This window comes from Pipistrellus hanaki (genome assembly GCF_964339955.1).
Source record: "Pipistrellus hanaki genome assembly, chromosome: 1".
In the NCBI taxonomy this organism is placed as follows: Eukaryota; Metazoa; Chordata; class Mammalia; order Chiroptera; family Vespertilionidae; genus Pipistrellus; species Pipistrellus hanaki.
Genome location: NC_140503.1, coordinates 31,647,846 through 31,662,321, shown reverse-complemented (window position 1 = coordinate 31,662,321; position 14,476 = coordinate 31,647,846). Strand labels below are relative to the sequence as shown.

The 14,476-nt window shown below is 39.5% G+C and overlaps 1 protein-coding gene across 1 annotated transcript; it reads right to left on the bottom strand.

Moving 5' to 3' along the window:
- Positions 1-1,080: 1,080 nt before the first annotated feature.
- On the bottom strand, positions 1,081-1,301 carry LOC311622329 (SNRPN upstream reading frame protein-like; the record flags this gene model as incomplete). Its single annotated transcript, XM_084883321.1, is given in 2 exon segments — positions 1,081-1,158; positions 1,167-1,301. Coding segments are annotated over 2 exon segments (213 nt in total).
- Positions 1,302-14,476: the final 13,175 nt, after the last annotated feature.

The window sequence follows — 14,476 nt, the reverse complement described above, 5'->3', positions numbered from 1 at the left end:
TTATGGGGGTGGGTGCAAGAAGGAGAAGAGAGAGAGAAAGTAAGATATTGAAAACCTATTTGAAGAAATAATGACAGGAAATTTCCCCCACCTGGTGAAAGTAGACTTACAAGTCCAGGAAGCACAGAGAGTCCCAAGCAAGAGGAACCCAAAGAGGCTCACACCAAGACACATCATAATTAAAAGGTAAAAGCCAAAGGTAAAAGACAATGAGAGAATCTTAAAATGAGCAAGAAAAAAGCAAATAGTTACCTACTATGGAGCACCCATAGGACTGTGAGCTGATTTCTCAACAGAAACTTTGCAGGCCAGAAAGGAGTGACAAGAAATATTCAAAATAATGAACAGCAGGGACTTACAACCAAGATTACTGAACCCAGCAAAGCTATCATTTAGAATTGAAGGTCAGATAAAGAGCTTCACAGACAAGAAAAAACCAAAGGAGTTCAAAAATATGAACAACAAAATGGCAATAAATACATAGCTATCAGCAATTAAATATAAAAATAAACTAGCAAGGAACTTAATGAACAAAATAAACTGATGAATAAAATAGAACCAGCGGCATGGAAACATGGAACAGTCTGACGAATCTCAGAGGGAATGGGGAGTGGGTGGGAAGAGATTAACCAAAGAACATAGCATATATGCATTACCTATGGACACAAAAGATACAGTGGTGAAGGCCTGGGGCAGGATGGGAACCAGGTGGAGGGAGAAGAAAAGGTGGGGGAGGGGAACATCTTTAATACTCTTGACAATAAATATTTAAATATTTTTTTTAAAAGAGAAAGAAAAGGAGAGAGAGAGAGAGAGAGAGAGAGAGAGAGAGAGAGAGAGAGAGAGAGAGAGAGAGACATCAGTTTGTTGTTCCACTTATTGATGCATTCATTGGTTTGATTCTTATATGTGCCTGACCTAAGACTGAACTTGCAATTTTGGTCTCTTGGGACAATGCTGTAACTAACTAAACCATTCAGTTTGAAGTGAATTATTAGAGCAGCCCTGGAAAACTAAGACAAAGCTCTTTAGAAACGTTGATGTTTCAATACTTCTTTATCTTGATGCTCCAATACTGCTTTAACCACCCCTTGGTGTCTCAGCTAAGAATGCCTGTCCCAGTTCCACCTGAAAATTCTCCACATGTATTTGCAAATGCTAGACTACCTCGGGTACAACTGACACTCTTCAGAGCTCAGTGAAGCTGTCCTTCTGTCCGTCTGTGTTTGTCCTGGATTTCCACCTCTGATGTGCTGTTCTGCAGTCTGTCTCAGGTGTGAGCGGTCCCTGGGCTGCTCCATTGCACCACTGGCCACTTCTCCAGCCAGAACATCAGACATTTCTCTCAGCTGCTTTGCTCTACCCCATTGCTTTCTTGCATTCCAGGTGGCAATGGATCCCTAAAATTGTAATTTGTTTGTAGTAACTTGTTCCTACCTAGCCCCTCCTCCCAAAAGCTTTTAGTGTGTTGTCTTTATCCATGGTGTTCTGAAATTTCACAATGTGTCTAGGTACGAATCTTTTTTAATCCTGTTTTGTATTTAACAGGTTCTTTCAGTCTGAAATTTTATACCTCATATCAACTCTGGGGGATGTTCTTCTATTTTTATGATTTTTTCCATCAGTTCTCTATTCCTGGGTGTCCTGTTGGACAGATATAGGTTCTTTTAGTTGGTTCTACCTCTCTTGAAGTTTTTCTCTTGTGTTTTTCATTTTTTGCTCTATGTGCCAAGAGATTCCCTTGTATTTCTTAGATTTTATTATTTTTATTTTGTTATTTTTAATCTCCATTAACTCTTCATTGTTTTCCTTTGCTCTTTTTTTTTTTTTAATATATTTTATTGATTTTTTACAGAGAGGAAGGGAGAAGGATAGAGAGCTAGAAACATCGATGAGAGAGAAACATCAACCAGTGCCTCTTGCACACCCCTCACCAGGGATGTGCCTGCAACCAATGTACATGCCCTTGACTGGAATCGAACTTGGAATCCTTCAGTCCGCAGACCAACGCTCTATCCACTGAGCCAAACCGGTTTTGGCAGTTTCTTATGTTTTATGAATCATCTTTATTTCTGCTGTTTGTGCCAGTTTTTTTTTTTTTTTCTTCTTCTTAAATATTTGTTTTGGTGATGTTCACTTTAGCTACAGAATTTCCTCTCGGTCTATGTTTTTTTAATATATCAAAGTCAAATTTGATTGATGTAGGTAGCTTGGATAGGGTTTTCTTTGTTCGGACCCTGACTTAGAGCTAGGTTTCTCGTTTGGGGGTAAGAATGTGAGTGATAGGATTCACATTAAAATGCTGGGGCAGGTGTTCAGGTTGAGCTTGTCCTCAAATACCTCAACAAAGTGGGTCCTCTCTGGTGCTCCAGACCTGTACTCGGAGTTGTTATTGCATGAATACAATACATATACCGCCCAAATTTCTTTGGAGATAATGTTTCCAACTTGCCTTAGTGCAAAAGTCATTGCTGTATAGTATGATAGGAGCAGGGACCAAGGACCAAGGGCAGCAGGGCTCCATGCTTTGGCTCCATCAGTCCTGATATATGTACCCATCTTTAGAGTTGGTGGTGAGGGCAACAGCATTTATGGGTTGAGCAGGGAAACTGTATTCCTTAGAGGTGATTCGAATGCTTTTATCTGGACATAACTGTCCACCATAATAGGCAAATGTGATTAATCCCATTTTATGAGTGCATTCGGTGAAATATTATGAAGGAATCATGGAGATTAGGAATGGGGAGCAATATGATTTATTAAATCAATCTAATATAAACACCACCATAGTTGAACATTGTGTTGATCATTGTACAAAAAGCTAGAGGAAATGGTTAAGCATTTCCATCAATGTAACCTTGGCCCAGTTCACACCAGTTGGGGGTGGAAAGGAAGCTGTCTGAGGAGGGAGAAGCTCTAAAAATCACTAACATTATAACAAATATGCTGTAGGCTTCACTAGAGACCAACTTCCAGTTTCTGATTTACTGAATATCTTTCCACTAAAGTGAGTATAGAGTAATCATGGGAGGAGAATGTAGCTGTGGAAAAGACATTTGGAATTTCACAGAATGTTTTGGGCCTGTTTTACAACCCACTTGTATTCCGTTCCTATCCATTTCAAAGGCTTTTCTGAGTGCTGACAAGGAAGAAAGTTCTGCTAAATTTGAACCTTTTAAATAGATCAAGATTTTCAAACATGGTCAGATTTGATGCAGATAAATCTCCACCACAACACAATGTTGATGGGATCATTCATTTACTGTTTTTTTAAAAGCAGAGTAACTGACAATCCCAAATATGGATCAGGCATTTAGCCTTAACAAATGTAGTAATCAACATAGAGAGTGATCAGCTTATCCAGTTTCCCATCTATGTTTTAGCTGAGATGTTTAATTTTCATTTTCTCCTTTCCACTGACATTCTAACCTAGTGAGGGAGGTCTGATAGGCCTTTCCAGGGGATGTTGTTACTTCCTCTTTCTTACAGAAGAACCGGAATTCCATTTGGAAAAGGAAATTACATTGGGCTTGATCAATAACCTCAAAGAACTAAAAGAAAAAAAAGTACCTGTTATTTGATTTTAATATGTACTTGATGTCCATGATTTGTGTTCATGTGTTAATTGTTGGGTCACTAGCAATTAGATTAGCCATTGTTAACGTCTAAAATGGATTTAAATGCAAAGAGAATCGATACTTGAGCTAAATGTTTAAATATCACAATACTAACAAGAGAGGAATCTTCCCAATTGAACTACTTTTTTGTTTTCTGCATTTTACAACACTGAGCGTATCTAGGAGAGGTGAAATTTACCACTTTGTAAAGGACAATATAAACATCTTGCTGTGGTAATAGAAACGATGAAAGTGACACGTGCATGAGCAGTAAGTAGTAAGTACAGCTTGTGAAACTAAAATATCTTAGCATTAAATTAGACAAGAGATTATAGTAATTACTATGGCCGATGTTTTTAAGCACTTGCTGGGTGCTTGACGCTGTTTTGTTGTTTTTCATTTAAACTTCACAACGATTTTATGAAGCATGTGCTAAGTGAGTCTGGGAGGATCCACCTCCATGAAGTTACAAATAGGGTTGAAGCTTAGTTCTGCTGACTACAGATCCAAAAACCCATATAACCTATCTGCTATGTTTTAGCCAATTGTGATTCTAGATATTTTAAACAAATGGAGCTTTAAAGGTAGAAAGTCCAAAAGACTGATATATTCAGAAAGATATTGGAGTTTACCATTACTTGCTCCTATAGTCCACTAAATAAGGTCTCAGAAACTATCTTGTTAGATTTTGATACCCCCATAACCCTAAATTTTGTTTGTTGAATTAGATTCTACAATTGTAATAGTGAAATTCACACAAAAATGTAACTACTTAAAATTTTTTGTAATTAAAAATTTTTAAATGTTCAAATGTTCTTTTGACTTTGGCAAATTTTGTAAGAATTATTAGAGTGTATACAATCATAGAACATAGAAACTTTCTGAGACTTTATTTAGTGGACTATAGGAGCAAGTAATAGTAAACTCCAATATCTTTCTGAATATACCAGTCTTTTGGACTTTCTACATTTATGGATTTGAGTTGGGGAACTAAACCTGTGTGTGTGTGTGTGTGTGTGTGTGTGTGTGTGTGTGTGTACCCACATATATACACCTATGTGTATACCTGACCTGTGTTAGTGGTGAATTTGCCTAATTAGAAATAATTTTAGTCAAATACATTAGCCATTGTTTAAATTACATTTAAATATTGGCTCTGTTTAAAAACAGCAAGACCCTTTGGTGCAGATTCTCCTTGTTTTTTGTTCTCAAGTATTACTTGAGAAGCTAAGCATAGTTATGTAAATGTATGTCAAGTAGGCCCCCTGGGATTTGGGGAAATGATATAACAGGATCTTTTGTGGCTCGACAAAGGCTACTTATATGGAGCCCTTGGTTTGCAGAGTTGGACCCTGGAGAGGGGAGGTAGGGGTGAGATGAGTAAATGTGGCCAAATTATGGAGAACCAACATGTTCTTTTTTTGCGGTTCAATATTATTAGAACATCTCTGAAGGACTGACATAAATTTTTAAAAATATTTTTTTAGCCGAAACCGGTTTGGTTCAGTGGATAGAGCATCGGCCTGAGGACTGAAGGGTCCCAGGTTCGATTCAGGTCAAGGGCATGTACTTTGGTTGCGGGCACATCCCCCCAGTGGGGGTTGTGCAAGAGGCAGCTGATCGATGACTCTCTCTCATCGATATTTCTAACTCTCTGTCCCTGTCTCTTCCTCTCTGTAAAAAATCAATAAAATATATATTTTTAAAATATATTTTTTTTATTTATTTCAGAGAGGAAGGCAGAGGGAGAGATAGAAACATCAATGATGACAGAAAATCATTGATTGGCTGCCTCCTGCATGTCCCCTTTTGGGGATCAAGCCCATAACCCAGGCATGTGTCTTGACCAGGAATGGAACCTGACCTCCTGGTTCATAGGTCGATGCTATCACTGAGCCACACATAATCTTGAGGGCAACCAATCAGTAGGTAAGGACACCAACAGCCTCCAGATGTAAGTTACCTCAAGGCAAGGAAAGTCTTGGCCTGGTGGCCTGGTACTCAGAGGGTCTGGGTGGTCCTGGTACAATGTTGATGAGGTTGGATGTCCCTCCTGACATTGTCACCTCAGCATAGAGGGTGTGCCTTAGAAGCAAATGATTTGAGCATGTGAAGTGATAGCAACACAATTGATACCCCAAGCCTACAATGTTCTGGGCTGAATTCAGCATTGGAAGGAGTGGTTCATTCTTTCTTGGTTCAATGATTTTAAAATGAGGTAAGTTAGCTAGCTATACTCCAACCTATTCAAGTGTAAATTACAGCAATATTTTAACATACTCCCATTTTACCAAATCTGATATTCAACTTCAAAATTTCAGGTTTTGACTACATTGACAATTATATTTTGAATAAGTTTTTCGTTAGATAAACATATGCTTTATTTGAGAATGTATATTTAAAAAAATTTATTGATTGGTTTTTTAGAAAGAGAAAGGGATGGAGAGGGAGAGAGAGAGGTCCATTTGTTGTTCCACTTCTTTATGCATTCATTGGTTGCTTCTTGAATGTGCCCTGACTGGGGATTAAACCCACAACCTTTTCGTGTTGGGATGATTCCCTAATCAACTGAGCTACCCAGCCAGGACTATTTGGAAATATATTAATAGTCTGAACATATCTTTCTTTTAAACTCAATTTGCTTTGGAAAATACTATTTCAAATTTGGACCACTGATTCCCACTATTTCGTCAAAACTGTTTGTGTTGGATCTGTGAAGGACCTCAAACAGTTCTGTTTCTATCTCTGCTGCCATGGGAAAGGAGTTTTTGCAGAAGCATGTCTGTAGAAGTGTTTAGATTGTACGAATCACACTTTGCGGTAAACAGGACATGGACCACTCCTCCAATTTCTGGTTGAGAAAAATGAGATAGATTATGTGAGCTAAGGATCTCACAGCCGGCTAGCAGCAGCCATGGGATATGCATGGGCTATTACTGACTTTTAAAGCAACAGGCCCTCTCCACTCACTGTTATGTGCTAATGATCCTTATGAATAGTTTTCTAGACTAAAAAGTGCTTTTTAAAAAGGAGGCAGATCTGACTTCAAATCCAAAAGCTTCCACTTCTCATCTTTGGTTGGGCAAGGTACCTAAACTTTGAGCTCTAGTGTCCTCATGTAGAGAATGGGAAAAATAATATAAACTTAGCAGGGTTGTTATTTAATGAACTACAGGTTTTAAGTGCCTGGTACTGTAGTATTAATAAAAGAAATACTACACAGTGAATTGAGTCATAAGAGAATAGAGCAGATTATATAAATTTTTTTCAAACCATTGAAATAATAAATTTAGAAAGGCATCTAGTGATGTATACAGAAAGAGCAAAGTGGATTTCAAGTTCTAATGAGAAGGTGGATATAATTTCCCTCCCCCCCCCCCCCCAAGTAATCAGAAGGCCTGTAAGGAAGTATTCCAGAGGTATTACTAAACCTCAGTACAAGAGGGAGAAAGAAGGAAATGATGTTATTTTTTTTACTTTACAACTTTTCCCCCCCTGATTATCCAAGATAACACTCTCATTGCAATTCTCAGTGCAATGGGCAGTTGCTATTCTGATGGCTCAGCATCTAGCTTTCTTCCAGGTATATCACATGCCTCATCACTCTATCTAGCCAGAGTGGGTGCTGCTATTTTGCTTTGTTTTTAAATTCTTGTACAGCATGAGGAATGTGAGAGGCCCCGAGACTAGCCACAAACATAAGCAGAACAGATCCTGTGACCTCCCCTTGGTGCTGTCTTCTTTCATAAGTCTACTTCCCTCTCCACAGTGATTGGTTTAAGAATAGATACCTGACCCACGTTGACTAATCACAGTGTCTCACTACTGCCCTGTTACTGTGATTGGGTAATGGTTGGGCATGTGATCTAAAATGAGCCAGTGAGCCTGGTTGGTGTGGTTCTGCGGTTGAGGCTCAACCTATGAACCAGGAAGTCAGGGTTTGATTCCTAGTCAGGGCACATGTCCAGGTTGAGGGCTTGGTCCCCAGTAGGGGGCATGCGGGAAGCAACCAATCTATGATTCCCTCTCATCATTGATATTCCTATCTCTCTCTCCCTCTCCCTTCCTCTCTGAAATCAATAAAACTTTATTTTAAAAAATAGAGTGGGCCAATGAGAATTTTTCATTTGGATTATTTTAGCTGGATCTGCCCCTAGCCTGTCCAAAAGAATGGAGAACATTTTTTGCTTCTTTAGTGGCAAAACCCTAACGGGCAAATCCAGGAGCTACTGACAACAGAGTTATAATGCATGTGGAGGTCCACCACAGCAGACACTGACCCCAATGTGCAGTTCTAGTAACTGATTCACTGAGCCAATAAACATCCTTTTAATTAAACTAGTTTTATTTGGATTTCTGTCACTTATAATCAGAAACCTTGACTGATATTAAACAAAGAAGTATAAAGAAGCAGAATAATACACATTCATAGTGCTACTCCCCAGTGGCAACAACTATTATATGTACTTGTTGCCTTTTTACTAAGTTTATTTTGTTGTTGTTTGTTTTTCATTATATCAATTTCTGGTACAATTGAAGGTATTAATAATTATAGTTTTCACAATTGTTTCCATAATAGTGGGCATTTAGGCTATATCCAAGTTTCTGATGCATTATGGGCATACATTTTTGTTTGTCTCTCAGGTTATTTCTTTGGGATATATTGCTAGAAAGATAAGTACAGAGTCATAGAGTATTAATAGTGATTTTTAAAGTTTTTCAGTTTTGTTGAAAAAGTGATATATGTGCCCTAACTGATTTGGCTCAGTGGATAGAGCGTTAGCCTTCGCCTGTGGAAGGGTCCCGGGTTCGATTCTGGTCAAGGGCATGTACCTTGGTTGTGGGCACATTCCCAGTGGGAGGTGTGCAGGAGGCAGCTGATCGATGTTTCCCTCTCATCAATGTTTCTGACTATCCCTCACTCTCCTCTCTGTAAAAAATCAATAAAATATATTTTTTTAAAAGAAAAGAAAAAGTGATATATGATAAAAAGAATTAAACAATTTAAAAGGATATAAAAGGGCCCTAACCGGTTTGGCTCAATGGGTAGAGCATAGGTTTGTAGCCTGAAGGGTCCCAGATTCAATTCTGGTCAAGGGCACCTGCTGGGGTTGTGGGCTTCATTCCCAGTAGGGGGCGTGCAGGACACACCCGACCAATGTTCTCTTATCATTGATGTTTCTCTCTCTCCCTCTCCCTTCCTTTCTGAAATCAATAAAAAATATTTTTTTAAATAAAAGGATATAAAAGGGAACAAGTTATCCTTCTTTCTTCAATCATGTTTCATCATGTAGCTTCTTCCCCAGACTCTCTGTGCATGTGCGTGTGTATCTGTGTATCTTCTTGTCACCTATAAAGAAACCCATTAAATTATGGTTTTGTAGCAATAAATCTTGTGTACATTGATTTTCAGAATTTTAACAATATATTTCTTAAAAACTGCATGGCATTTAGTTGCCCCCTTCCAAAGATAAACATCTAAGCCCTTTCCAATCTTTTGCCACTACAAACAAGTCTGCCCCTAATCAGGCCCATTGGGGGTGGGACCAGGTTGTCCAGAGGGAGGGGCCTTGGGACATAAAGTGACTGGCTGGTCCCCCATCTGCTCGATGGGGGGGCGGGTTGGCTGGCTGAGGGAAGGGACCAGGGGATATTGGCTGGCTGTGGAAGGTTGGCTGTGGGAGCACACTAAACACCGGGGGTAGCTCCTGCATTAAATGTCTGCCCCCTTGTGGTCAGTGCACATCATAGTAATTGGTCAACTGGTCATTCTGGTTGTTTGACCGTAAAAGTCCCTTAGGCTTTTATATATATAGATTCCTGGAAGTGAGGTGGCTGAGTCAAACGGTAGTTCCATTATTAATTTTTTGAGGAAACTCCATACTGGTTTCCACAGTGGCTGTACCAGTCTGCATTCCCAGCCTTTCTACAGTATGGATGGACATGGAGATTATTTTGCTAAGCAAAATAAGCCAGCTAGAGAAAGACAAATATCACATGATCTCACTTATAAGTGGAACCTAATGAACAAAATAAATTGACAAGCAAAGTAAGTCTAGAAGCATGGATTCATGGAAGAGACGGACACACCTCAGAGAGGAGAGGTGAGGGGGGACGGGAAGAGATTAACCAAAGAACATAGCCCATGGACACAGACAATAATGTGGTGAAGGCCTAGGGTGGGACAGGAGCTGGATGAGGGGAGGGGAAATAGGGACATCTGTAATGTTGTCAACAATTAAAAAAAATAAAAATATGAGCAGTTTCAAGTTATATTTTAAACTAGGAATTATGCATTGCCTCAAAGTTTTCTTTTTAATCCTCACCCAAAAAATATCATTTTATTGATCTTAGAGAGAGAGAGAAAGAGAGGAAGGGAGGTGGGAATGAGAAAAAGAGAACACGAGAGAGAGAATGAGAGAGAGAAACATTGATGTGAGAGATAAACATTGATTAATTGCCTCCCATATGCACACTGACCAGGGATCAAACCTGCAACCTAGTTATGTCCCCTGAGTAGGAACTGAACCTGCAATCTTTTGGTGTAGGGGACAACACTCCAACCAACTGAACCACCTGGCCAGGGTTATTGCCTCAAACTTTTTAAGGAGACAGGAGATTATAGTAATTTAAAGATGATGTTTATCATTCTAATGGGAAGGTGAATCTTTAGATCTGTAGTGGGAAAATGGCACTTTCTGACCCCTTTATATGACTACTTTCAATCTGTTATCTAGAAGGGATAGTCCAGTGGTTGGCAAACCACATGCAGCTCTTTGGCCCCTTGAGTGTGGCTCTTCCACAAAATACTACCACCTGGCGAGTCTATTTTGAAGAAATGTCGTTAGAAGAAGTTTAAGTTTAAAAAAATTGGCTCTCAAAAGAAATTTCAATCATTGTACTGTTGATATTTGGCTCTGTTGACTAATGAGTTTGCCGACCACTGGGATAGTCCGTAGGCTTCAAGAAAGTAGGCAGATACCACTAATTGACCCCCAGTGTATATTGTCCCCTTCTTCCTTTTAGGAATAGAATTAGTCTGCCTTGTAGCAGGGCGTATGGCCATTCAGATAGAGGCTATAGTTCTCTTAGAGCCAATAGAAGGCCATCCATTGTTTAAATTACACAGTAAAAGGTACTTATTAAATAAATAAAAAGAAATACAAAAAGGTGTTATATTTCCTAATTTTCAATCAAATGTATACTTTGGGTTTCTCTTTGGCACATCTCCTATGTCATGCACATCTTAAAAAGCAAAGCAAAACAAAGCAAAATCCCAGAACAACCTTTGTTTTTCTATAGATCATTCTTTTTTATAAATTTAACTCTTAATTGTCATTACTTTTTTGTTTGTTTGTTTTTATATTTTTTATTAATTTTTTACAGAGAGGAAGGGAGATGGATAGAGAGCTAGAAACATCGATGAGAAAGAAACATCGACCAGCTGCCTCCTACACACCCACTGCCAGGGATGTGCCCACAACCAAGGTACATGCCTTTGACAGGTATCAAACCTGGGACCTTTCAGTACTAAGGCCGATGCTCTACCCACTGAGCTAAACTGGTTTCAGCTATAGCTAATTTTTATGGTTTTATTATAGCTAATGATTTTTCAACTCAGGAATCCTCTTGAAGGAAAATTTGCAGGCTCTGGATAAGATGGGTGTGGGGAAAGCTACACTGTTTATTATTTTCAGAGGATCCAACAGCTCAGATTCCATTGGCTGATCCTTGATATCCAGCAGGAAAGGGGGGCACACAAAGAAGGGGAAAATGAGGACATTCTCTCTTTTTCTCTGCTCATACACACACACACACACACACACACACACACACACACACACACACCACTTGCTGCACTTAGAAATAGGGAACACTTTGCTTAGTTTTATTCATTTGTAACTTATCGTCCACGATTACAGCTTCGTACTTTTGAGTCTTCAAAAGTGTTCCCTGATATGCCAGTTCCCCAGGATAAAGGGCTGAGCTCATTATACCTTAAGCTGCTAACTACCAACATCATGATTATCAGCTAAGGCTCTTAGGGCAGTAGGGCATTGCCTGAGAGAAAGGCAGACCAACGAGGGAGCAAAGTAGATACGTATAAGAAGGCGAAAGAGTACAAAGCTAGACCTGCCTCACCTAGCTCTACATCTCTAAATAATTCGGGGGTACAGGTTGTTGAATCATTATCAGTTATTTTATCTTTTATATTTGTAGCCCTTGGCAGGTCACAGCGTCCTTTCACTCTGTAATTGATCTGATCTTCTTAACCTGTGGGTAGGGAGAGGGAATGCATTTTATTAACTCCTTTTTTTCCTTTTTTAAAATTACTGAATGGATCTCAAGTATAATAATATCCAACATACCCATTTGAATGGGGGAAAAATTAGGCCCAGAGAAGTACATTGATATTTTCCATATCTAAAGACTAATTAGAATCCAGATTTCCTGATGCCGAAACTCTACGTCCCATTTTCAATTCCTCATAGACGCTTTAGACATCTGCTCAGTTCAAATAATATCTCCACAGAGAGAATATTTTTAGAAAGCATATCTATATATAATTATAAATAACTTTTCTGTACACCACCGCTATTTTGAAACATTGATCTAAAAAAGCTTAATGAGTACATTTCTGCTTATGAAATTGTCTGGCAAACTTATGCCAACTTCTATCAACTGGAACCATTTGGAAGTAAATGGAAGAAAACCTTGGAGCAGTAAGGAAAATAATTATTATAAAGACCATCCACTAATGCTATAAGATTCACATAACCACTTTCTGGCTTTACCCCCAAAAGTATTTACTTTTGTCTTTTAATATATTTTATTGATTTTTTACAGAGAGGAAGGGAGAGAGATCGACCAGCTGCCTCTTGCACACCCCCTACTGGGGATGTGCCCGAAACCAACGTACATGCCCTTGACCGAAATCGAACCTGGGACCTTTCAGTCTGCAGACCAACGCTCTACCGCTAAGCCAAACCGGTTTCGACTACTTTTGTCTTTTAAATAGGGATAATACTTGAACCAGTTTAGCCATACAGATCCCTAATCCATAGCAAGTGAAATGATCTAAAGGGATAAATGACTGTTAAAGTTACTATGCATTTAACAAATAATTTTTAAAACCCTACTATGCTCTACTATACTAAATGTCAGAGAAACAAAGATGAAAGTGTAGCAAGGCAGACATATAATGACAGTGATATGATAAGCACCACACTAAAGGAGGATATTAATCCCCACCTATTCACAGACTGGGCCATGGCTATGAGGGTGAACTTCCTGAAGTATTATATGTAGTGAGTCTTGAAGATTGGGTGGTAAGAAAAGACCTGGTCCTTTTGGGACATAGTTTCATATGGTTACAGATGTGACTAATCATAGGTAGGGCCTGGGCTTTGTATGTTAGGGAGTTTAAATGGTATTTCATAGGCAATGGAGGGCCATTAAAGTTTTAAACTGGAAAGCAAGGCTCAGATAATAAGTCTTGAATTCTGAAAGTTCCATCTGAATATACTTGTAACGTAGCCTGAAATGAGGAGCAGACATCAAAATACCAGATAGGAGGTAGTGTGATTGTATAGTTGAGAAGTTGTAAGTGCCAAACCTATAGCAGTAACCTTAGAAATAGAGGGGAAGGAATTGATTCAAGAGACAATGAAAGAGAAGATATGGATACACGTAGTGATCTGACGGAGATGAGAAGAAGGGAAAAGACTACAGAGTGAATCCCAGATTTAAAAAAATATATATTTTTATTGATTTCAGAGAAGAAGGAAGCAGGAGAGAGAGATAGAAACATCAATGATGAGAAAGAATCATTGATCAGCTGCCTTCCGCATGCCCCACACTGGGAATTGAGCCCACAACCTGGGCATCGATCCGTGACCTCCTGGTTCATAGGTTGACATTCAACCACTGAGCCACTCTGGCTGGGCATGAATCCCAGATTTTATATATATACATATATAATCTTTATTGATTTCAGAGAGGGAGGAGAGATAGAAACATCAGTGATGAGAGAGAATCATTGATTGGCTGCCTCCTGCAACTCCCCCCTTCCTCCCCCCCAACACACACACTGGGGATCAAGCCCACAACCTGGGCATATGCCCTTGGCCGGAATCGAACCAGGGACCCTTCAGTCTACAGGCCGACACACCATCCACTGAGCCAAACTGGCTAGGGTGAATCCCAGATTTTTATGTGGCCAATTGGTTAATGAATGCTATGAAAATGAGAAACAGAGATTGGGGAATAGACTTAGAGCAAAGACAATAGTTTAAAAATTCCTATATGGAATCAAGGTTGACTGGGACATTCTGAAAATATCCACTAGGGAACTGGATCTACCACCCTGGAGTTCAGGGAACAGGTTCAGGCTGGGACAATCCCAGCAGGAAGCTGGCAGCTTTGGTTAGCAGCAGGAGGCAGAGTAGACAGTAAGCTTGGAGAGCTCCAAATTCTGGAGCCACTTGGGGATAAACTGCTATACATGCTTCAAGTATTTCCTGTCCAACAGCTTAGGACAACCTGTCATAGTTTAGAAATTTCTGCCTTCACTCTTGCCTCCTACAATTCCATTCTCCAAGGAATAGGCCTGGTGATATTTTAGTGTAAATCATGTTATATCGTTCTCTTGCTTCTCAGAGGCAAATCCAAACTATTTGGTACAGAATAATGAAGCTCTACCTGTGATGAGACTTGCCTATCTCTCTGACTGGATCTCCTATCACACGACTCCGAGAATTAACACTGTGATCTAGCCGTTCTGCTCCTGCCTCCAGCCCTGCTGTTCTCTATGTCTGGGATGCTCTTTTCTAGGTCTGGCTGGCTGGCTTCCTTTCATC